Genomic DNA, 24686 nt, shown 5'->3' on the forward strand with positions numbered 1-24686 from the left:
CATACAGCTGTCTGATTACAGACAGAATTAGGCTTTGTTCCGCTGGACCCATCCATCTCTGAGCACATTTTGAGCTTTTTTTGCTTTGTTTGTCCACATCAGCTCCCCATATATCTGTCATGGAGCGGCCATGAGTACGGGAACCAGATGATCTCACGTAGTCTTGTGTGTTTAAAGGAGGCCATTCATCAGCACGCAATGCTGTTTATCCCCGAGAGCGCCATATTTCCAGTATTCGCCAGACACGTGAATGGCTGGAAAACTCTTTCAACTGTCACTAGAACGTATTGCCATTACGCACCCGTCCTCCTCTCCACCCAACCACCCGCCCCTCCACCCAAACCGTCCCTCTGCCCGTCCCCGATGTCCGTCACCCGTAGCCTGGGTTTTATCCAGAGTTAAACCCGGTGCCCTCTTCTGACAGATAGGCAGAGTGATAGCCGATTTGGCGAGTTGTCCTTGGTGTTTGATGACCGAGTGAGGAGAAGTGAATGTGGGGGGGTGGAGGTGGTGGTGGGGGGGGGGGGGGGGTGACTGTGTTGACTTGTAATCAGGACAGCCACACGCCGGGCCCTCCACCAGCACTCCACACTGACTACTCTTCCATGTTACACTTCGCCCTCCCTACAGCCCCTCACCGTGCACCCTCACCACAAAGCTATGCCGGTGGCCGGAGGTTAGTCATCGCACGCATCACCGACACGTCCGTGAACTTCCGCGGCTCGTGGTCCGCCTCCAACCATCAGACACACCCGTCCAACCAATCAGCAAACACCTACAGAGACAACTCCGTCACCGGCAGCTGGCAAGCGGAGCGGGCACGTCCCCTAACACTACGCAGAGGTGGAGGAACGGCGCACACACAATACACATAGACAGACACACACGCACACACACAACACACACACACACACACACACACACACACAACACACACACACACACACACACACACACACACACACACACACACACACACACACACACACACAATGCTTTCTCTTTCCATCCATGACACCGTAAACAGGCATCAGAGCTCTGCAGAAGATCCCGTCACACTAGAAGGTCTCATTTGGGTTCCGAAACGACAGGGGGACGGTGGTGCTTGAGTACGTGTTGAATGACCTCAGTTAAGGACACACGTGGAGGTCTGCAAACTGAACGGTTGCCGTTTGACTTTTTTTTTCCCAAACACAGATCTGTGACTCAGGCTGGCCGTTCTGGGCAGCCAGGCAAACACTGCAGCTATTCACGGTCCGCACACATCGGGCCCGACCCCACCCTTTCACTGCGATGTTCGCGCACGGTTGGAGTCACCGGCAGACGGCGGGGCCGACGCCCACATGGCCCGCGCCCTGCGTTCAGTTCAAGGTTTTTTTTGCGAAACGATAAAAAACAAAGCATGCTTGTTAAGTTTGCTGTGCTCTAATTTGGCGCTCGCTTCCACCTCAACACAACAAATCAAGGGTTGAAGGCACTTTCACTGTGGTCCCACAGACCTGGCTTATCAAGGGGGAGGGTCCCCCCAATAAACCACAGTCATGCAGCATTAAACTCCATAAATGGGGGACCCAAACGAGGGGTATGCTCCAAGCCAAGTTTGGACCCACTCCAAAAGTGAACCAGCTCGTTAATGATTTGCTACGAGAACAAAATCCTCTCAAGTCTTTCAAATAGAAAACATTTACTGGAGACGATTTTACCCTGGGTCTCAACCACAGATGACCATCGCTCCTGTGACTGTCGTGGCCTGCTTTCTGAGCGCACAGAGACTGCGAGAGAATTGGGATTCAGCTTACTATCGGGTCCATTACCACTGCCGAAGCAGAACCCGCCCCCCACTGATACAAGGAGGGGAGAGAGAGGGGTCTGGTGTGTGTCGCCAGTTGGCCCTGGTTGAAAGCCATCGCCCGGGCAGAAAAGGGTCAACGCGGCTTGGCCCTTGGATCTTCCCATTAGGGTGAATGAAACCCAGCTCTCCTGAAAGACCCAGGTCTGATCTGTCGTCGGCCAGCCGTGGGTGTCTGGACGGCGGTCAGTGGGTCGGCCCGTTGGACGGGAAGCTTCCAGAGGGTTTGGAGCGAAGCAGGGTAGGGGTAGAGGGGGTTGGCGGAGGGGTGTGTGGAGGGAGGACAAGAGCCGAGTTGTGTTGCAAGCCTTCATTATGCACACAGGGGGATCGGTTTCCTGGATGTCGTGTTTGTGTGGAACCAGTGGCTCCATGCAGATGTTGGACATGAAGGAGGCGCTATGTTGTGTGTGTGTGTGTGTGTGTGTGTGTGTGTGTGTGTGTGTGTGTGTGTGTGTGTGTGTGTGTATGTGTGTCTGTGTGTGTGTTTGTGTGTGTGCCTGCCTGTGAGTGTGTGATGTTGACTTCACAACATCAGAATCATCCTGGAGGGTAGATGAGACAGTGTATACCTTTACGTCTACATTTCATCACAGAGTTGATGCGGGATTCTGCCTCATGAAATTGCCATGGCAACACAGTTGAAAGAAGATGGCCGTCTCGTGTTTGTGTTGTAACACAACTTACGCCGTGCCTCCGTTGTTCATAGGAGCACGTTCGCGTGACAAGACCAAACAAGACAAAAAAGGAAGAGAAAGACAAAAAAGAAAGAGAAAAACAAAGTTTTTCCTCCATATGACCCGGCGCTCTTATTGTGTAGCTCCGACAGAAAGGACATTCCATTGGGAATCACCTCAGGTTCCCATGCTGCCCAGCGTGGGGACCTTTGTCAACCACTTGTTGACATTGGTAGTCATTCGGCGTCCTCCATCGCTGGTGGATCCACATCACTGTCACCTCCTCCAGCTGTGCCCACAATATGGCCCCCCACCGACGCGGACCGCGCCACACACAGGCAGAACCACCATATGTTCACCATCAATCTGCCAGTATGGGAACACACACACAGTTTCAGCAAACACTGGGCTAACCTTTTGCCTCCATTCGTGTCACCTTTTACTCCTACGGAAACAACAAACACATGCGTGCATCCATGCGTACGTGCATACACACACACACACACACACACACACACACACCACACACACACAAACACACACACAAACACACACAACACACACACACACACCACACACACACACACACAAACACACACACGCACACAAATTTGCGAGCACACACAGACACAAACGCACGTTCACAGAACTTCACACACATACACACATACATGCACAATATTGAAGTTGTTAAACAACATGATGGTTGTGTTTGATTAGGAGGCTTTGACAGATACAATCCTTGTATTATTGAAAAATAAATTGAGACAATCTAACAGCTGATAACAAGTCATGTTCTGCAAATGTTCCCTGACACAATGATTTGTTGCTGTGGACTTAAGATATGCTATGGTGCTCAGAGAGCAGTACACTTTTTATTTGAATAGCCAATAGCTGTATTTTAAATGTCTTTAATTTTCAACAGTTTTAGTTACTAGTAACTGTAAATAAAAACAAATACGTGTATCCATGACACTCACGTAGGTCTACGGTAAAAACAAAAACAAAACACTACTTAATAAATATATAAAACCCTCGGTTACTCTTAAGCGTTTATTGCACAACAAAAAAGCGTTTTTCGAGCTGGGATAAATCAGCTGAAACCCTCCCTCCGTTCTCCACTTGTTACTGGTCAGCGCGCCTGTCCGTCAGTGGGAGGGGGTACCGCTCATTTCTATATGCCTGGATGTCAATTTAGCGCTCACACACTGCTCTCCTCTGAATGGTGCGTTACTTGCGCGCTACGCTCCCAGTCAAGACCAATAGGAAGTTCTGTACGCTAACACGAGTGGAATATACATGAATTGGAACAGGGGAAACCCACTGGAAGCGCATCTACAGTAGGGATACCTGCTCACGATATTGGATAACAAAAAGCACAATTTCGCCGGCGACTCGAGAACTTAATGCTGATATCTGCTTGATTTTTTTAGTGAGGGGGTTGGTTTCTAAGTGAACCCGAACAATTTTTATTTGTTTACGAAAAACAATTACTCTACAAAAACTTTTTTATATTCATTTTTCCCTCGTCAAGAACTTGGGGACTAACTTCCATCCAGCAGACACTGGGATATTTCATGTGGCTGGCCGTTTGACAGAAGCACGCATTGCTTGGTAAACCATCGCGGACCTCCTCCATCTCACCACGATGTCCAGCCAGGTCCTCTTCGCGTTGTTGAACGTCTTAATTCTAGCGCGTACTCTCATGGCCCACGATTGCACACCATGTGAACTCCGAACGTGTCCCGTACAACACCCGCATGGCTGCGAGAGCGGCCGGACCTTAGCCCGGGACCCATGTGGATGCTGTGACCAGTGTACTCGGATGGAGTGGGAACCGTGCGGTGGCCAGGACTGGGTGCTGGGCTACTGCGCGCTGGGGCTCACTTGCGCCTCTTTCAACAGAACTGGAGCTGCGATGCTGCCTGAGATCGGAGTTTGTAAAGGTGTGTTGCTCGTCGTGGAGATCAGTTGATGGGTGAATTGGTGTTTGTTGGATGTGTGCGATAATTGAGAGATTCGTTTAAATGTCGGATTCAATGTAAATCAACTCATTACATCCCTGTGGTCTAGTGATAACTGTCCCGCCTGCCGTCGTAGGTCGAGCAGCCTCCTCCATCACTATCCACATTCTGTCAAGCCGTGATTTAATTGAGCGCCAGCGCTTTTCTCATCTTCTGCCTGCCAGAGTTACGCCACAGGTTGAAGAGATTATTTCCTGCCAAGCGAGGCGGGGGTCATGTTCCACGGCTCTTTCGCTTCGCTAAAGCTTTGTTCACATTTATAAACAATGACATTGGCAGAAGAGATCGAGTCCTTTCTGAATGTTTGCTTTAGTAGGGATCAGTTCTGTTAGATGGGAAATATCTGAATTACAACCAATCTAAAGGATTTTTTTGGTTTGAGTGATCAACGACATAAAAGTGCCTATATACATGATCAATCCCCCCCACTGGTTTTATATGTAGGTGTCTTTTTGAAAGATAAAAGACACCTATGTTTTCTCTGCCCATATTGATTCTGTCAAGGATCCAGACTGTGGCTCTCGGTAGAGAAAGTCTGACCACACCATTACAAAATGTCCCCCCCCCCCACAAGTTTATTGGAAATCATGTGGCTTGTAAAAATATGCTGATGCAATCCAAGCCCCCGCAGCAGATCATACCTCAGATCTGCTCCTAAACGTGCGCTCATATCGCTCACTCTTTTAAAGAAAGCGCTCCAGTGTTACCTTTCAGGAACAAAGGTAAAGAGAAAAAGGTGTCAGATTCTCACTAAGTGCACAAGGTGGCCGTTGTCTCCCCCTTGGGGACAAGCAGGCCTGTGGTGGTCTCCCCAAGCCCCACCCCCCAGCACAGCAAACGACCAGGGGGAGACCAGCTTAGAAGCTCGCACGCGCAGACCCTCCGCCTGCACTGTCTCCAGGCCTTCCACGGAGATTGAAGGGGACTCAAAGCAGAACCAAGCCAAAGAGTACACAGCCGCCTACAGGCCGTCCCAATCCCCACCCCCAGCCCACTGTGGGTGGTCCGAGCCAGGACCGTCTTGGTGGTGGTGGTAGGGGTGGTGGGAGCTCCACTGGGGCTCAGCCAGCGCTGGACCGTCCCAGGAGACTGTGCTGCTGATTGGGTCTGCATTTCAGCATTTGCAGGCTGGTGGTGGTGGTGGGGGGGGGGGGTTCTGTGTGTGTGTGTGTGTGTGTGGGGGGGGGGGTGTTCCAAATCGCCCAGTAGTCCCTTCTGCAAATGAACAGCTTTGGAATGGGTGGTGGAGTTAATGGCTTCTCTGATTGAGGTGTGCCTCTGTTCCTCTGCAGCTCCTTGAAGCCTTGAATCATACCATTGACCCATTGCAGACCCCTCCACACACACACACGCGCACAAACACACACACACACACACACACGCACACACACACACACACACACACACACACACACACCCACACACACACACACACACACACACACTCGTACTTACATTCATTGCACCGTCACACATACAGCGGCGGGGGGGCGGGGTCCCTACGGGTCCGAGGTAGGGGTAAGTCAACACCTTCCAGTGTGTGCTCAGGGGGCCGTGGTCAGCAGGCTGCCGGGTAGATGGGAGGGGGGGGGGGGGGGAGGGCAGGGGAGGCTGATCCCAGATTCCCTCCTCGAGCCGGGGCGAGGGTCTTAAAGTGATTAGGCTCGCAATCAGGAGTTGGGGGTAAATGTTTCCGCTCCAGGGTCGCTGCGTTTCCCCTCGCGGCCCGGTGTTATGGGTGGTCAGCGGCGGTGACCAGAGAGTTAGGGGGTTGTAACACGCAGTCGTAACACGCAGTCGTAACACGCAGTCGTAACACGCAGTCGTAACACGCAGTCGTCACGCGCGGGCGCAACGCAGGCGACGTGCTCTCCTAGTCTGTTCGTCTGGTGGCTGGCTGGTTGTAGTGTCGATAGATCACCGGTCCTTTGGCTACAATAAACAGCCGACTGGAATGTCTATCCTGTTTGCAAACATTCCCCCCGCAGTCAAGGAAATACTGTAGTGCCCTGAATTCTTTTGAAACCTGCAGAAGTACTTGAAGATGACTTTCTTCTTTTTTTTTAAGCTCGCAAATCATTTTCTGTTGGAATCCAGCGACCATTAAACAAAGAATGAACCAAAACAATGCATGCCTGAGAACGCACGTCATACCCTCTTTATATCCAAAACAAGACCCGTGCTTTTTTAAGACCCACATTGCAGCTCAAACACAAATTCCTCTTAAGGACATTCAACGGTTCGTATCTCGATCGCAGGATGCGTCGTCGTCCCCAGAGTTCATACACTTCAAGTGATGATGTATTGTGACCTTGACTTCCCCAGGGAAAGTGCAAGCATGTTGTTTGCACTTTCCTTATCCTGTTCAAATGTTCCTGTTGTGACTGCCAGCACCTGCTGTCAAGGAAAGTTGGGATTCATTTTATCTACAGTACATTCCTTTACCCTCTTATTATGTCTCTCATTATACCCTGAGAGAAATCACAGCCAGATAAAAGTTCCTTGTTGTTGTCCTCCCCACTGCTTGGATATTCCCCGCTCTGGTTGACTCTGAGACCCATGCTTCCGGCACTAAGGGCTCACACTTACCGTGGTACACACACCATAGCTGGAGTGTTGGAACGGACTGTCTGAAAGCCACAACACTTCTTCACATGCCATCAACGGCCCCCTGTTCCTTTCCGTATTATCTTACGTTTCAAAGACTTCCTTTTTAGCTCACTATCAGCCACTGGGGCCTCCCAGAGGTCATCACTCTTTCATCCTGCTGTTGGATGCCAAGACAAGCCGTATCTGCGGACCTCGTGGCTGGGCCACAAAGCCCAGACCTTGGCTGACCGGACCGGACCGGAAGCACAGCCTATACCAGATTAACTTCGGTCTAGTTGAAGAGAACTGAGAGGCGATATTAGACAGGAGCTGCTTGACACGGGGTCAAGCAAATCATTAGCTAATAACAGACCCCCGTCGCCCCCTCAAATGCAACCTTTCATTTATTATGTCTGCGTTGGCCAGACGAAGTCCTTCTCATGCTGTCAGCTGTTTTAAGCACCTCTTATATAGAGAGCCACCCCCATGGTCGGCTCAATGAAAATACCATATACCCTTTTAGGCACAGGAAGAGATAAAAACCCTCCCTTGAAAGTGAGGACCATATTTAGGGGAAAGGAAACCGACGCGACTCACAGGGGAGGGGGAGAGGGAGAGTGAGTGGGCAGATTAGCCAGGGGTGTTTTGAATGGAGTTCCTGTACCTCCGCGGTCTGTCTGGCAGGCTAAGCTAGCAGCTACCTAGCCTGATGGACAGTGTCATTCATTGCCCCCCTTTTTCCTGAGATTTTAAAGATAAGAGTAACAGCACCTGGCGCCTCGTTTTGGTCTACCCATAGTTCTGTTGTCCAACCATTGGGGGTTAGGGTGGGAGGTTTTTTCATGGCAGAGGGTTCGGAGAATTTGCCATCACCCAGAGGTCGATGTTGTACTTCAAGTCATCCGAGGAGATCGTCCCCCGAGACCCATTCGTCTGACAACAGAGTCGCGTTTTAGGAATAACACTTTAGGGAATATTTTCCACTTGTGTAGTCATTGATTTGCCTCAGTTTGGGTAATCGATTGCATATGGACAGCATATCTTCTTCACCCCCACAAAGCCTTATCTGTCTTGAGTTATTATAGTTCAACATGTGTTCCTCGTAGTTATTAGCAGGGGTTTGTTTATTCGAACCACATCACGATCATTCCTTCAATTCCCGACAGATTAACGGGGGGGATTCTCGTCTGCGTTCGCTTTCCCCTCGTTTCTTTTTGACTCTTTCTTTGTACAAACCATTCTTTCCATGAGTCACACATCTTATAAAGGGCTGTGTTTCCGGCTGCACCGTAGCTGTTGTAAGAGGAAAGCCAGAGTATTATGATAAGCTGAGATCACGCCTCCACATTGTTGATTGAGGAACAGAAGCCAAGTCCCTGGTAAAGGGTTATTCTGTGTTACGGGTCTTTGTGTACGTATGCGTCGATGTGTGAATGTGTGTGTTCCATTGTTTACTCCGCCGTTGGCCACCTTTAGACTCTCTTGGGACCACAGAGGAGGGCGACTGGGAGGCGGGAGAGATGGAGAGGTAGCACGGACGAGGAGGGCTGCTGTTGGTGGGGGGGGGGGGCATGTGTGCGAAGGAGCCCTCACGGCTATTGTGTATGCAGGAGACCTTGTGACACTCTGGAGGTTTTAACAGTTGGCATGAGATCTATGGCGGTTCCTGACACCCACTCTGCTGCTCCTAGGACCGAAATGAGCTTGTTGTGGAAACGGGGCCTTGGGAGGTCATTGGAGGAGGAGGAGGAGGAGGAGGAGGAGGAAGAGGAGGAGGAGGATAAGGCTAAGCCAGGGCGATACAGGGCACAGCTAAGCCCCTAATGTGCTTTGGTGTGGCCGGGGCCTTCATAGAGGGGACCCAGTAGGTCGTTTTAGCTGTTGGCAGAGGGAGACCAAGGGAGGGCCCCCATGCTGTGGAACCAAAGCAAACAAATGGGCTTTGATGGCCCGAGTCTGCTGCTTCTGCTGGCGGAACGGGGCAGGGCCGCTCCCCCGCCCCGTATCCACCAGTCCCCTCGGCAACGATGGAGCCTGGGTCGGGACGTTGACCTCTGGCGGTGGGATTGTTGACCTCTGCACTCAGACAGGAGGACCACGGGGGTCGGAGGTCAGAGGGTTCAGGAACGTTTTGACCTTTGGGCGATTGCTCTGCGACGATGGCTCTTTCTTTGCTCCAGTGCTCCGTCGATCTGTCCCTTATCCTGGATCCCCTCCTAAGCGCTCTCCTCTCCCCCCCAGTGCTTCCAGAGAGCCCGGAGGCCGGCCTTGTGGACGAGCGCTGCCCCCTCATGACGGGCTGCGACCGGGCCGGGGAGGAGTGTGTGTGCGACGCCCGCCACTCCTGCTTGGGCTCCTTCTCCTACCCAGACCAGGAGAGCTGCATGAAGGCCAGCAAGACAGGTGAGGAGTCACAGTACAACACACACATACACACCACCACGGGTAAGACGACAAACACACACACATGTAAGAAAACAAACAAACACATAAGTAACAACACACACACACACACACACACACGTAACAACCCGCACACACACACGCAATCACATGTAAGAACACACACGTAAACAAACTGTAAAAAAAACACATGAAACACACAGACATATGTAACAACACATACACACACACACACACACACACACACACACACACACACACACACACACACACACACACACACACACACACACACGTGCACGTGCAAACACAAACCCACAGACACAAACCCACCCAAGCACGGAGGAACGTGCCCACATACCAATGTGATTGTAAGACGGAAAGGGCCAAGGAAGTCTGCTACCATGTAAGAGTGAGGTAACCAACCGCACATGTGGTTCCTTGGGTCACAAGTGCTAGAAATACACGGTAGTGATGGTGATGATGACACAACGGTGCAAACCAGTGGCGCCCCGTCATTCATCTGTGGTGCCTGGGTTCCCGTGAGTCGACAGTGAACATGATGCGTCATTCTTGTGTGTGTGTGTGTGTGTGTGTGTGTTTGTGTGTCCCAGAGGGTCGCAGACACGAGCACCGGGACAGACACAGGGAGAGGTTTGTGGGCCCGTCCAACCCGGCCTGCATGTTCTCTGGCTGCAACCTGACAGCGGAGGGTTGCGAGTGCGAATCCCGCAGCTGCCACCACCACTTCTCCTACATCAACCGCAGCCAGTGTCTAGAAGCAGCAGGTAATCCCCCCCCCCACTCCACACCACCCCACCACCATCTGGTCCCGTCACACACCACCTGACTGCAGGACTGTGTGATATGGGATATTGACACATGGGTTGGCTCTAGGAATAGATTCTATAATGCCGTTTTTAACACCCAGCCATGTAGATTCCCTGTGGTGGGAACATAAACCCTGCAGAGTCCCAGCCCTTGGTGCCTCTCTTGGGAGATCCATCATTCAACTTGTTTCTTTCACAATAGATTCAACTTTTTTGTCACGGTAGTACATTGCAGCAATCCTCCAACCAGACACTACGAACAACACTCGCCTCTCTCTTGCACAACACATCTTGTGCTTCCCGCGCTGATGTTTCTTAAGGGATACGGGGCAGTCAGCACTCCACGTTAAAAAAAAGAGAATGCAAGCACAGCGGGCTCAGAAGCCTGAATAAGCCTTCCTGCGCAGCAGTTTCCACGGACTCACACAGAGAGAGGTGAAGAAGGGGAAGTGAAACAAAGAGAGAACAGGGGCGAGGGAGGGAGGGAGGGAGGGAGAGAGGGAGGGGGAGAAAGTGAGGAAACATATAGTAAGACAGTAGGAAAGCAAGAGTTGAGCCAAAGCAGAATCGAGGATGAGGGGGAAACGGGTGGACAGAACAGAGAAGCAAAAGAGGGGAAACGCTCTGAAAGAGACGTCCAGAGGGGCAGAGAGGCGGCAGGTCCCCTTGAACAGAGAGACAGGTCCCAGGGAGGACGGTGGGATGGGGGTGTGTTGGAGGGACTTCAGACCCAGGGTCTGCTCTCAGAGCGGTGCTAAGGGTCCGCCGGGGGCACGCCCTCTGTCAGGGGTGAACACACAAGACGCCGGGGAACGAGGTGAGGGGAGGATGCTACATGCGTTGCGCAATGAATCACCCGCAGGCTTTTACTTTGAAGAGGTGACAGGCGTTGGAGGTTTTGAGTTGTGGAATCATTTTCTTCCGTTTTTCACACACTATCTCTCCTGCCATCACCGTTATAATTATTTCCAAGAAAATATTTGTAGAGGGTTGGTTGGTTTTGTTTCTAAGTATCAAGCGTTATCTGATAAAGAGAAAGAGAGAGAGGGAGCAAGAGAGAGTGGGAGAGAGAGGGAGAAAGAGAGACACTGGACAGACCCTGAGGTGGTTGCAGCTAAGATGGAGCTGGTTTAGGTTTCACATTTGGTCTTGAAGTTACCAACGTTTTATTTGAAGAGGACTTCTTTTCATAGTTTATGGTTCAATACTGTATGGCTGGCAAGGTGCCATGGAAAAATGTTTAAGACCAGTGGGTCTGAAAGCAAACAGATGATATTACAGACTGTTAACAGTTACTCTGCAATTAACTCCATTCAGCTCTGTTTGAAAGTCTCTTCAGGAAAGGTGTGTTTTCATGGTGCCTGGTATTTTGCTGGGAGAATTATCATATTTTTTTGTGTGTTGCAATGCTTCTTTCCACACTCCTGCAGTCAAGGGTTAGGGCTAAGGCTGACAGTCTAAATTCACACCACTCAAAACAGTAAACAACATTTTTCAGCAGCTTATGAGTTCTTACTGCCCTAACACACCCACCCTTCCAGCAGCCCCTCATTAAGTGTGTTTGCATTTGTGTGTATGTGTATGTGTATGTGTGTGTGTTTGTGTCTCTCTCTCTATGTGTGTGTGTGTGTGTATGTGCCTGTGCCTGTGTGTGTGTGTGTGTGTGTGTGTGTGTGTGTGTGCCTATGTGTGTGTGTGTGTGTGTGTGTGTGTCTATGTGTGTGCATGTGTGTCTCTATGTGCGTGCATGTGTGTACTTATGTGTATCTATGTGTGTGTATGTGTGTGTGTGTGTGTGTGTGTGTGCACCTGTGTGCGAGGGTGTGATTGTGTGAACGACTTTGTGTTTGTGTAGGCATGTGTGTGTTTTGACGGCGCGTATGGAAAGTGTGCGTCCCCTCCATACGCTGGGCTCATACATGCGTGCACGGTGCGGTCGCAGCGATCCGACGCCGGGCCCCCATGTAGCCGCATGCGGGGCCTGTGAGACTGCGTGTCTGCATCTGTGTTTGTGCAGCGTGTGTCTGTGGGTGATAATTATCTTGTTTGTCTGGAAGTCTAGGCAGGGGGATTGTCCTTTGTCTGTTATCGCTGGGAGCTTCCTCTACGACCGGCCTGGGAATCTGTGTCAAACATCAAGCTCGCTCAGTGACAACTGGTATTTCAGACTCTGAGAGGTGTCTGTGAGGTGGCCCAACCGCTCTCCCTAAGGGGAATTATATTATTATATGACATTATTATTATTGAGTTGACGTTTATGGACAACATGTGTTTGAAAACAATAAACGGTCAACTTTAGTCCCCTCTGTGTGGGAGCTCCGTCGGAACATGTTCCCACACAGGGAGGTGGGACAGGCAGGGATTGGGGCCTCCAGAGTGGGCTACAGAATCCCGTGCCCACTCGGGAGCAAGTCAACCGACACGCACGCCGGTGGTGGTCTTCCTCTCACCCTAAGCCATTCACACTCTCCCGTACCTGCTGTGAGTGAGCTCACAACAGAGTAGCAGAACGCGCTGTACAGCGCGTTCTGCTACTCTGTTGTGAGCTCACTCACACATTGGTGCTTGATAACCAACCTATCTATCCGTCTATCTGTCTCACTGCCCCCATTGGAACCTCTTCTGGTTTCTGTGTGGGCGGGACACGGGACAGATGTTTGAATGGCTCAGAATGCTGAGTCGACCACAACATCTGAATTTGCCATGATAGGAAAGGAAGTGTTATCCAGATGTTAGGGCATCTAAAAAAAAATCAAAGAATTCAGGAACAGAAGGAGGCGAGTAAGCCAAGCCCAGCTGGGACGGGGATCATGTGCTGTTTCTTTCAAGTGCAAAATCCAGAGCTTTCATGAGTGGCGTTTAGTAAAAACTGCCATTTTGTGTTAAAGGTCCTGTATACCATTGGCTTCGTCACCCAATGCTTCACACCAGCACTTCCATTGTAATTTGTAGTTTAAGCAGCAGCGTTTCTTGGAACATTGCTCCGCTTGATGGACGTCATGTTTGGTGCCGCGCCTCGCTCAGTTAAAACGCATGACGTTGTTCAGCCTTGTTCAGAGTCCACACGTACAGCCAGCCCTGGCGTACCAAAGTCAATGTGTAACAAGGACAGGGAGCAATAAATGTTGTTTACTGGGACTGGGAAGTTCAGGAGAAGTTGGTGCCATGAAAGAGGGGCACTGTGCCCACCGTGATGCCATGGTGCAAACACACCTCAAAGACCGCAGCGTGTATTTGGCCCACCTGGCCAACCACCAACACCCCCCCCCCCCCCCCCCCTCATTAGTCCTGCCTGGCTGCTGTGTCTGTTCGCAGCAGAGCTATTACCCACTGGGCCACACTACCTCTGGGCTGGCAGGGCCGCGACTCAACCCCGCTCTGTGTGTGTCTGGGGCTACTGCATGCTGAAGCATTCCCCCGCTCTGAACACTTCTAGTTTTGACATGTCTATGTGAGCGTGTGTGTGAGTCTGTGTGTGTGTGTGTGTGTGTGTGTGTGTGTGTGTGTGTGTGTGTGTGTGTGTGTGTGTGTGTGTGTGTGTGTGTGTGTGTGTGTGTGTGTGTGTGTGTGTGTGTGTGTGTGTGTGTGTGTGTGGACCTTGTGGTGGGTTTGTATAACAAGAGAAAGAGTAAGGATTACAAAGGGCGATCCACGCCCCGGAGGGTTGGGATCGGTGCGTTGGTGTCAGCCGTCTCGCTGCGGTAGGTTAGCACCACCACCACCACCGCCACCCCCACCCCCACCCCCATCACCATCACCGCACAACCAGCAGAGGATAGTCACCACAGGACCCACCGCCAAACAAACAGTATTCTCAGCCTCTTCCTCTACGTCCTCTTATTCCATGTGGAGCTCTGGGACAAAGGTAGAGGTCCACTTCCCCCTTTGTGGATCCCGCTGCTTAAAGCATCAGAACCCCGGCCTTCATCGCACACACCGCTGCCCAAACTAACTCCTGCTTGGCCAAAATCATCTGTGCAGGCCCTGACGACCATTTTCTCTTTTTTTTTTGCCCTGCACACAAAGGAAAGACATCTGCGTAACAGCATGCACGTCAACACTGTCAGCGCCGCTGGAAGTATTTAACAGTGCCCACGTGTGTACAAACACACATGTATCATGCCGCAAAAATCCACATCAGTGCACAGCAGTGTTTTTGTTTTGTGATTTTTGTTTCAACAAAATGTATTTCAAAGTGTGCAATGCAAAAATGCATTACACACTTTGAAATACAAATGTAGCAACATCGAATTTGAAAGATTTCAGGGTTATTGTGTTTCCCTGTGAATTTTTGCCTGTGTCTCTGAAAGAGGGGTTTTTCTTTTTTTTGTAAATGCACTTTTCTTGGTGTGCAATGTTCTGTCGCACATTCCAGCGATATGTCCAATCACACACTGGGGAAAGGAGGGCGTAGTAGCAGCATGGTTTGTTTACATTTGGTTCAATTGTATTTCATGCTGGCACGCATACTGTCCCGTACACGGCCAACATGATTGCGTAACCACCGCTCAATCTTTACAACAGCTGTCAACGGCTTGCGCCTGCCATGCGTTGTGAATTCCTAGATCTGCTTCGATGGGGTCTTAAACTCAGGAATCCTTTTGAATTACAGGTACATCTGAGTGCTGGCTTTTGCTAACCCCCCCAAACTCTTGATGGGCTCTCCGTCCCGGTGGCTTGTTTTATGGGATAATGCAGCAACCTGGATCCACTTCCTGCATTCCTTCTCGCTTGGTGCAAGTCCACACCCATAAACACTCTCAGCTACAATGAGCAGCCGCGACCTCCATCCGTCCGGCCGTCGGACAATGCTGAGTCTGATGTAAGCTCAGACTCCCTCTCCCTCAGGTGCACTGCACTAATAAACATGGGGCCATCTGCAAAAAGAAAAATGAGCTGTTTTATACACCATGGATTCAAGATTCAAGATTCAAGATGGTTTTATGGTCATATGCACAACAATTACAGAGCAGTCGCTGGCCATGTCGGCTCGCATTGTCTTTACGAGACCGAAAAATGAAAAATGGTGCTCTCGGCCCAGTTGATCTGACAGTGTTCAGCGGGAGCAGCGGCGATGTAGGCCTCCATGGAGGCGACAGTGGTGCTGATGGCCAGGCTACCTCCCTCAGGTATTTCAACAACCACAGTGTGACTTCCCCACACACTGTCACCCCCCCCCCCCGCTGACCCCGCCTGTGCCCTTTGACCCCGGACGCCTACCCACGCCTCTCACACACAGACACGTGGGTCAGCGGCGAAGGTTGAGGAAACAACACAGACTTTCTGCAGCGGTTAAGTACAGGACGGGGGGGTTGGAGGGGGACAGGGGGACGGGGGGGGGGGGGGGGGGGGGGGTGCAGCGGTCCGGGGCCCCCGCGCAGCTTAACACGGGAGACTGCCCCTGATGCGGGGCCCTCGGCGGCGCAACTTTAGAAAAAGCTGCAGATGGAGCGGGGACGGCGGGGCGGGCGCACTGGGGCCGCTTTGTTCTCCGCTGACTGGCTTCCAGAGTCACCCGCCGAAACAGAACTGGCATTGTGTGGTTTTTCCATGAGTAAACTCAGGCTGTCAACACAGGCTCCTCTGCTCTGCCCAGCCGCTCCGGGTTCCAGGGGGAAGACTGCGCTCCTTGTGCCCCGGGTTCGCAGGACGGAGGCAAAAAAAAACACATTTACAAAGGCTTGTTTTTTTTTTTTTCTCCCCTCCTTTCAATGAGTTTGCTGAGATGCCAAAAATATGCATTGTTTACAACACAGGGCGTTCTGTGGTAATGAAACAATTTCCACATCCGACATACCACTCCACCTCCAGACCAGACCAGCTGAAGGTGTGTGAGTGTCTGGTATTGTAGTTTGTCTTTGTGTGTCTGTGGTAGTATAGTGTGAATGTGTGTGTGTGTGTGTGTGTGTGTGTGTGTGTGTGTGTGTGTGTGTGTGTGTGTGTGTGTGTGTGTGCGTGTGTGTCTGCGTGTGTGTCTGTTAGTATAGTGTGAATGTGTGTGAGTGTCTGCTTGCAATCGCGCGCAGTCACACACTGCCATTCCCAGTGTTGAGTTTACATTTGTCCATTGAGGTTAAAGGGTCGCAGAGTTTGGCTAATCTGCGGCGTGAATCGATCAAGCATGCCAAATTAGGTCTTTGTGTCTGTGTTTGTGCCGGCTGGAGAATGGCCACCATTGTGATGGCCAAGATTGTTCCTGTGGCTGCTGACTCACTAATTACAGCCATTTATGCTCAATATAACACAAACAGCACATTACAACAACAAAAATAATCCATCCACTGCTGACTTGTTCCATCATTTTCCCCTCTCTGCCTATTGTGTTGGAAACACCCCCGAAGAGAAGATGATATTAATTGCCCCACTGCGGGCTGGAGCTTTTCCACGGATGGATACAATTCCATTCATTTGAATGACAATAGTTTGTCTGCCAGCTGCTTTTCCCAGCTCACTTCAGAACCCCGCCATTATCATGCGTGAAAGGATAATCAGCCATCTCTGGGAAGCACACAATACATAGAAAGTGTTATTCAGTTCAGGACATTGGGCAAGATGGCTGCATTTCAATGGTTTGAACGCCTCAATGTTTTCATATGCAAAATCTGTGCGGAACTGAGCAGCGGAATACTCTGATTGGCCGTTATTGGAATTAAAACATTCTCTAATTAGCCCTCCGAAGTGAAGTTTATTTTACTCCCGCACAAGATTCAGGCCAAGAAAACCGTTAAAAGGGGTTGTAACGTGCGTTAATTTGGGGTCCCCCTTCTTATCCATTTTCTATGACACTATTCAGCGCTAAGTGTATCAATGAGAGCTTTGTGGAAGGCCTTCACTGTTTCCAGGTTGCTTGAGCAAACAGTACAGTACAGATCCCTCTCACTCCTGCTCTATTTATCCTTCATCGGAAAAATCCAACTTTTCCTTCGCTCTCAATTTCCTCTGCCTGATATTACCTCGAAAAAAACAGAGAGACTCACGGCTCTTTCTCCTCCGTGTTTGTTCTGGGTCAGGTAGACATTGAAGGCCCACTTAACATGCCAGAAAAGTATTGGTTTGGAGCGATGCGTCCAACTTCTAGGCGTGTGATAGGTCAGCCGATCTCCCCCCCGTCTGGTGGGTGGAACCCGAGTCGATCCACTTACGGGTGGATTCAAATGTCCGGGATAAAGCATGTCCTCTGAGAGTGCGAGGTCGCGCGTGGCAGCCCACTGACCTTCGGCCCCACTGGGCTGGGAAGCCCATCAGCAAAACACTTTGCTCCATGAGAGAGCTCCCAGAAACACAGAGACGAAACACTCTGTTCAAACCAGCCCTCACCCCAAACCAGAACCATTCCTCTCAACCCAATCCCATTTGACTCAATTATTTCAGTAATAAGAAATAATCTGGATGAATAACAGTACCTATGACATGGTGGCCACTTCCTCCTGTTAAATGCCTTGTGTTTCAGTCCATCAGTCACCACGTTTTTCAACATTTCACATCCATCATCTGGATGATGAAGGTCAGCCACCCTCTTTTTCGCATCTTCCAAAGCCCCATAGAGTATTGGCATGGGTGGGGGGACCTAAACAGGGGACCAGGGTTTGTGGGGGGGCTTTAGCGACTGACAGTTACACGGCAGGGCGTGGTGGGGCTCTGTATGATCACGCTCCCCTGCGTTGTATACATTACAGTGACACACAGAACCAAAATAAACATGGGCCCCGAGGTCCAGGTAATCCAAGCTTTGTGAGGCCACTACTGTTCTCGCCACAATGTCGATACAGCGAGGGGCGCTCCACTTTTCTTTTCCTGAACAGCCTCCAAAATGCACCTCCCTCTCCCCCACAACCTCCCACAAAACCCCCACCAATCTCGCCCCCTTTCACACCTCTTAAGCCCCCCGTTTCCGCCATCGGCGTCTGTGTTTCGCGCCAGCACCAGCCTGGGATTTCAAGGCTATCAGTGGTTTTATGTGGAGGACTTCCTCCATGTCTCCATCAACCGCAAAGCATGGAGCACTCTTCCTGGCTGGCTAGCTTGGCAGAAAATACTCCAGCAACGATTAATTATATCTTTTGCGATGTTGCTTCTGATCGTTGATGCGAGAACAGTCTCTAAATATGTTGGATTGACCCAACACTTTTTATCTTGCTGAGAAGACATTATTTAGACGCATGAAGACATACGGCTTGGCAGGCTACTTGGTTTGGCTTTGGGAGGTCAGAGTATATGAAAGGGTGAAAATATTTTAACATTGAGATGGCAAAACTGGGGCTTTTCTCAATCATGGCGCTGAGAGAGGAGATCTACAAGGAGCATCAACGCTAAGGTTGAGCCCCAGTGCTAGTCCTATCAGAAACCAAGGGCACGTCCGGCGCCAAACTCCCTCTACAACGATGGTGGATACGGAGCTTAACGCTCTGAGGCCCTTGCCCACATACTTAGCCCCCCCCCCCCCCCCCCCCCCCCCCACCACATCCCCCATCCATGCCCCTCTTCCTCCTCAACAAGGGGCATCAGAGCTATTATGTTGGCTCTGGCAAATGAATAGACAAATAGAACATTTTTCCTGGTATGCAAAGTGAGGGAGGCCTGGAGGAGACGCTGGGGGTGGGGTGGGGGTGGGGAGAGGGGGTGCAGCACCAGGAAGAAGGGAAGCTCTGTTGAGGGCTGGCTTGCATTAATGGCACGTCTTAAAGGGGATGAGGGTCCGTCTGGACCGTGAGCCAGGGCAGGATCTGTAACCTATGGACACGATGGGCTCTCTGTGCTCCTCTAGTGCCGGGATGCTGCAGGGCCCGGCCAGGGGTCTGAAGGGCCCGCTTGATGTCTGAGGGCAGACGCGGTGGGCCTGACTGTGTGTGCTCAAGCGACTGCAACATGAGTAGGGCTGCTGCCGTGGACGCTGCTCCACTAACACTCAGAGAGGGTCCACATGGGAGCACGCACGCACACACACACACACACACACACACACACACACACGCACACACACACACACACACACACACACACACACACACGCACACAAACACGAACACACATACACATGCCGTGTGCGCACGCACGCATACACATATATACACACACACACGCTGCTTGCACACACACACACATGCCTACAAACTTGTGCACACACACAGACACACACACACGGTGAGCAAAAAACATCCGGCGCACACACAAATGCACGCCGTTTGCACAGGTACTACACACACATACACAAACGCTGCTTGCACACAGAGACACACGCACACACACACACAAACACACACACACACACACATACACGGTGTGCAAACACAGGCTGCGGGCACACACACGCGGACATACACACACATATTATTCCAACAACACACCGCTCTCTCTCTCTTTCCTGACGCCTAAGGGAACAGCGTGCACACTGTTAAGGTATATATAGCTGTACGTACATGTTACAGTATGCCTTACAGTATGGCTTACAGAGCCTTATTTTGGTATAGAACGTAGCAGTGTGTGTGCGTTTGTGTGCGTGTGCGTGTGTGTGTGTGTGTCTAGCTCAATTCCATGCATGTACCTGAGGGACAATATGCACCTTTGCCTTTTTTGGTTTTGGCCCCTTTTATTAATAGCCGATGCGAAGGACAAGCGAAGCCAAACACTAACACACAGCTAATGGCGTCCTCCACCAACCGAGCCACACGGGACCTTTACCCACGTCCCCAAAGCCGAGCGGTCTCTGATCCACCCCACCCCCCCCCCCAAAACCAACCGTGTGTGTGTGTGTGTGTGTGTGTTTGCGCCCTTTCAGCAGTTCTCAAGTGCTCGGGCGTGACCTGCCCCCCTGTGCCGGCGCCCTCCTGCCCCAAGGGCTCCGTCCTGACCAAGAGCTACACGCCCCCTGCTGGCTGCTGCCCCTCCCTGCCGCCCCAGTGTACCTGTGACCTCGGCACCTGCCCCGCGGCCCGCTGCCCCTCAGGCCAGAGGGCCGTGGTGCCCCGCCCGGCCAGCGGCCTGCCGGGGGACTGCTGCGACGTCTTTGAGTGCCAGAAAGGTAATTGGAGCATAATGGTGCCACCATCACCATCACCAACCCCCCCCCCACCCCCCCCTACTGTCTGGTGCTCCCCAGCTGGAGGTGTGTGTATGGGGAGGGGGCATTGGGTCGGGCCGGCGAGAGAATTGTTGCCCCCCCCCTGAGAGCCGAGGCAGTAATTGTTTTCCCTCGGAGTGCAGCACTTTCCTCCCCGTGGAGACTGAGTGTCCTCAGATGAAAGGAGAAAGTCACAGATTGGTCGGTAATTACGCCGTGGCTATTTATCTGTGTGGGCTGCGGCGGACCCCCAGAGTGAGCAGCACGCTTCAAAGACACCCTCGCTTTGTTCAGCGGTGTATCCGCAGGTAATTGAAGGGCCTCGAGGGATATTAACCCTAATGGGTCTCACAGGGTCGATTGTCGGGTCGGAAATACGTTCCTACACTTTTCCCATTACTCCGAGTGTGTGTTGATATCTGTGTGTGGGATAATTGGTAGTGCTGGGTGGGTGGATGATGCTGTTGGAGCAGATACAGTAAGAGACATTTATCAGACTGTCTTTCCAGTAATAGTCCCTATTCTGAACCATGGATATGGGATATATGGGTGAAATACCATTTCTGTGATTCAGGTTTTGCGCATTGCTGACTATATGTGATTAAGGTTAACGGTGAGACAGAAGCTATATATATATATACACATATATATACTATATATATATAGTTTTGTATATACACTTTATATATAGTTATATTTATGAACAACTCTTGAGAGCTCTCAATACATTTACTTTTGTACCATCGTACTTAAAATCCCAGTTTCTTGTGAACATAGCACTAATACCAGATAAGATTTTCCATCGCGGCGACCGGGGCCAGTGACGTTGCCGTGTTTACTCTGCGCTCCAAGCAAATATGCACTGTTTTACCAACAGAACAAATTCCCATTCTGGCCCCTCCATATCCGTAAATGTGCACCGTGTCCCGGAATTAATGGACTTAACGAGCCCAGTGACCAGAAGAGTGCTTAGGCTACACATTTTGCTCAACAGAAGTGCAGTGTCAAAGGGTTCCTGTCTGGTCACACGTGGAAAAGGGAAAAGGTTCAACATGGGAATGCTTTTTATGTGCTCCAGTCTGCCAGCGGCGAGGGTAATGGAGTCAGGCAGGCTGACAGGGGCTGAATGGCTGCCACGGAGGCCTGGGATCAGCGTTTTGATAACAAGTGTCTACTGCTCTTTGGGCCCCGGGGGTTGATGCCCTTTGTGCCGCCCCTACCGGCCGTAAGGCCCGCATGACTGCGCCCCCCCTCGCATCAGAAAGCTGTCCGGCCGGGAGAGACGCCATCAAGACACAGCCCCCGCCCTACCTTCCCCTTCGACCACCACCACCACCACCACCACCACCACCACCACCCACCACTCTGCAATCCCCCGGCCCACCCCACCCTGCTCCACTCCCCCCCCTGCCCCGTAACAATCACCGCCCACTCCAAGCCACCCCTAAAATGCGCCAGGGGCCCGCCTGGGTTCACACAAAGGGCCCATTAGAGCCACCTGCAGCACACTGTGTAGCTTTCCACAGGCATAACGTTCGCCCACACAACACCAGCAGCCATAGACTGATGGTGTTTATCAGAGTCAACAGCACTCTTTTGGACATGATATAATATATAATATTATGGCTTATGACAGGGTGCCCTTGTTTGCTGTTCTGATTCCCACTGCGTTGATTTGGCCTGACATTGAGTCAGGGTGGATTTTCTGCTACCTTATCCAAGCTGCATTAGAAAGATCACTTTCACGCCGTAACCCAACTTGCCAGGCTGCAAGTTTGTGGCACTGTGGTTCACTTGTGGCCCAAACCACAGTGGTAATCGGACCGATCAACATCCTGCGAGGAACTACGAGTTCCATGTGATGCGTGATGGACAGATGGTTCATCCATCCACCTGCCAAGCATACTTTTTTGAAACGCCTACCCTTTTTCAAACTGTTTCCAAGGACGACTTCCCAGATGGTTCTGTGTAATAGAACATCTGGTGTGTCAGGTAAGACGCTCTGTGCACTAACAGTACACGAGTCCTGACCCGAGTCATTTGGCCCGTCATTTAATGCAAGACTGTTTCCCTCCGTTGGCAGGACAACAGATGGGTCTTGGAAGAAGCCCTGTTTTCATGTTGACGGCTACTCTAAACAACTCCAGTTCATTGAGAACCACTTTGTTTTGTTTTCAACTCTGATAATCAGGACTTCATCTTCTTACGGGCAAACGGTCCATTGATGCACTTCAGAACAATGAGGCATAGCAAGCAAGATATAACCAGGCAACCCCAATGTATGGGTTTGGATTTGCTGATTTAAGGTCACACACATTCCTAAACCAATCAACAAGTGCCGTCACAAGTCTAAGGAAACCCACATGTTTAAGGAAAAACAAACGCTATTCAGACCCGACGGTGAAGGATTCAGGGGAAAATAACAACTTTTGTTTAAATGTGCACCAGTTGAGTTTCTTATCCGCCATCGTCGCAGCCACAAGAAGCATAATTGCATGACAGGCCATCATGATTTAGGGCGCTGCAGTGGGTGAGCGTTTAACGGCCCAGCCATCATAACATCCAGCGCTCCCCGCTCATGGGCCAGAGGACGGAACACGCATCAGAAAGCATGCGTGGAATCTGGTGGGTGCGCGGGGGAGTTTGTTTTAAGGGATTACCATTAACAAACGCTGCGGAAATCACATGCGAGCATCCCCTCATGTGACTTCCTTTTGTTTCCGTGAGCGTTGGAAAACGCTCCGAGCCCTTCTGATTTCGGACCCCGGGACTAAAGCGCTTATTGCATTTTCTCCGCTAGGTTATGTTGCACGCAAGGGCCGGAACGACGTAACCCAGAGAGAGAGAGAGAGAGAGAGAGAGAGAGAGAGAGAGAGAGGAGAGGAGAGGAGAGGAGAGGAGAGGAGAGGAGAGGAGAGGAGAGGAGAGGAGAGAGAGAGAGAGAGAGAGAGAGAGAGAGAGAGAGAGAGAGAGAGAGAGAGAGAGAGAGAGAGAGAGATGCACGGGGTGGACATAAACGTATTCCTGCTTTTATCTTTCGTTAACTTGTTCTACACACCTGTGTTGCGTTAAGAGCGCAGCAGCTCCGGTCATGGGGAAGCGCGGGGGTCACCGCCGGCCCAGGAAACGTGTGAGTGTGCACAGCCAATGGTCTGGCACGCAGACGCTTCTTACCGCACCGCAGCGTGTCCTCCATAGCAACCCCTGGGGAACCAAAACATACGACATGCGCTCATTACTGGAGCTTCCCCCTGCGGCCCTTGGCAAAATTTATGTGCAAAGCTGTATAGAGTGTTTGTTTATAATAGCTGTTTAATAGCTGTTGACCCCTTCCCCCTCCTCCGCCCCGTCCTCTGATTTATGTTAAACATTTGTGGAAAAACCCTCTGAGAGACTCTGCTGGGCGGATATGTAATACTTGGAAAATGTCCCTTTTTAGTGTTGGCCGAATACCTGTCTTCATGTTAGATGTTAAAACCGAAACTAAACTCTCAAAACTCTTCAACTCCCTTGCTCACTCCCTTTGTGTTTACTTTCATTCAATTGGCCGAAACTTTCTGGGTGTTTCTGATTGGATGTTTTTTTGTGTTTCAACCTCCTATACCAATCGCATGCTGCACATTTAAGGGCTGTTTTCCATCAGACCCTCTGTTGTATATACAGGTCACAGGGTTAAGGTTAGGCTTTGTTACTTAGACACACTGCTTCATTAGCTTTGAAGGACACTGTGAGGAGCTGTCTACTGTTGATGAGAAGTCAGTGTGTGCGGTGGTTAGCTAAAATCCCACATGGTTACAGGGAGACGATCGACTGTGGTGCGTGTCAGATGAGTCATCCACCATGGCAGGTACATCAAGGTTCCAAATCACCGCTGCCTCTGCCAGGAAAACACTCTCACTAATCTTTTAGTGCTCAGCATATCCATGTCATGTGATCGCAATTGCAGAATGTAATGATGACCGTAGAGGATGAACTCATTAGAAATGGAATACTTTGTTTTGGCTAAGCCCCTTTTTATCGCTGTTTAACGCACACACACGTAGGGATGTGAGTAGACACTGGTGCGTGCTCACACACACACACACACACACACACACACACACACACACACACACACACACACTTTGACCCTTTTCATCTCACTGTTGTAATCCATAGCTGTAATTGAGTCAGTATTGCAAAGGGAACACTTAGTGCTGGTATTCATGGCAAATTCATGAGCACCAATTCAACTGGCTGGACTGCAGAGTGGCGCGG

The 24686-nt window shown here is 50.9% G+C and overlaps 1 protein-coding gene across 3 annotated transcripts in view; it reads left to right on the top strand.

Moving 5' to 3' along the window:
* The first annotated feature begins 3732 nt into the window (after positions 1 to 3732).
* LOC115544315 (cysteine-rich motor neuron 1 protein) overlaps positions 3733 to 24686 on the top strand; it is a 39197-nt gene continuing 18243 nt past the window's right edge. The window contains exons 1-4 of one of the 3 annotated variants that reach the window (XM_030357195.1): positions 3733 to 4472; positions 9381 to 9542; positions 10157 to 10330; positions 20148 to 20390. In XM_030357195.1, coding sequence (XP_030213055.1) covers positions 4175 to 4472; positions 9381 to 9542; positions 10157 to 10330; positions 20148 to 20390 — 877 coding nt within the window. In that variant the 5' untranslated portion in view covers positions 3733 to 4174. The remainder of the gene's footprint in view (positions 4473 to 9380; positions 9543 to 10156; positions 10331 to 20147; positions 20391 to 24686) is intronic. The other 2 variants (XM_030357196.1, XM_030357197.1) reach the window with 2 other exon arrangements.

Source organism: Gadus morhua, chromosome 5 (genome assembly GCF_902167405.1).
Source record: "Gadus morhua chromosome 5, gadMor3.0, whole genome shotgun sequence".
Classification (NCBI taxonomy): domain Eukaryota; kingdom Metazoa; phylum Chordata; class Actinopteri; order Gadiformes; family Gadidae; genus Gadus; species Gadus morhua.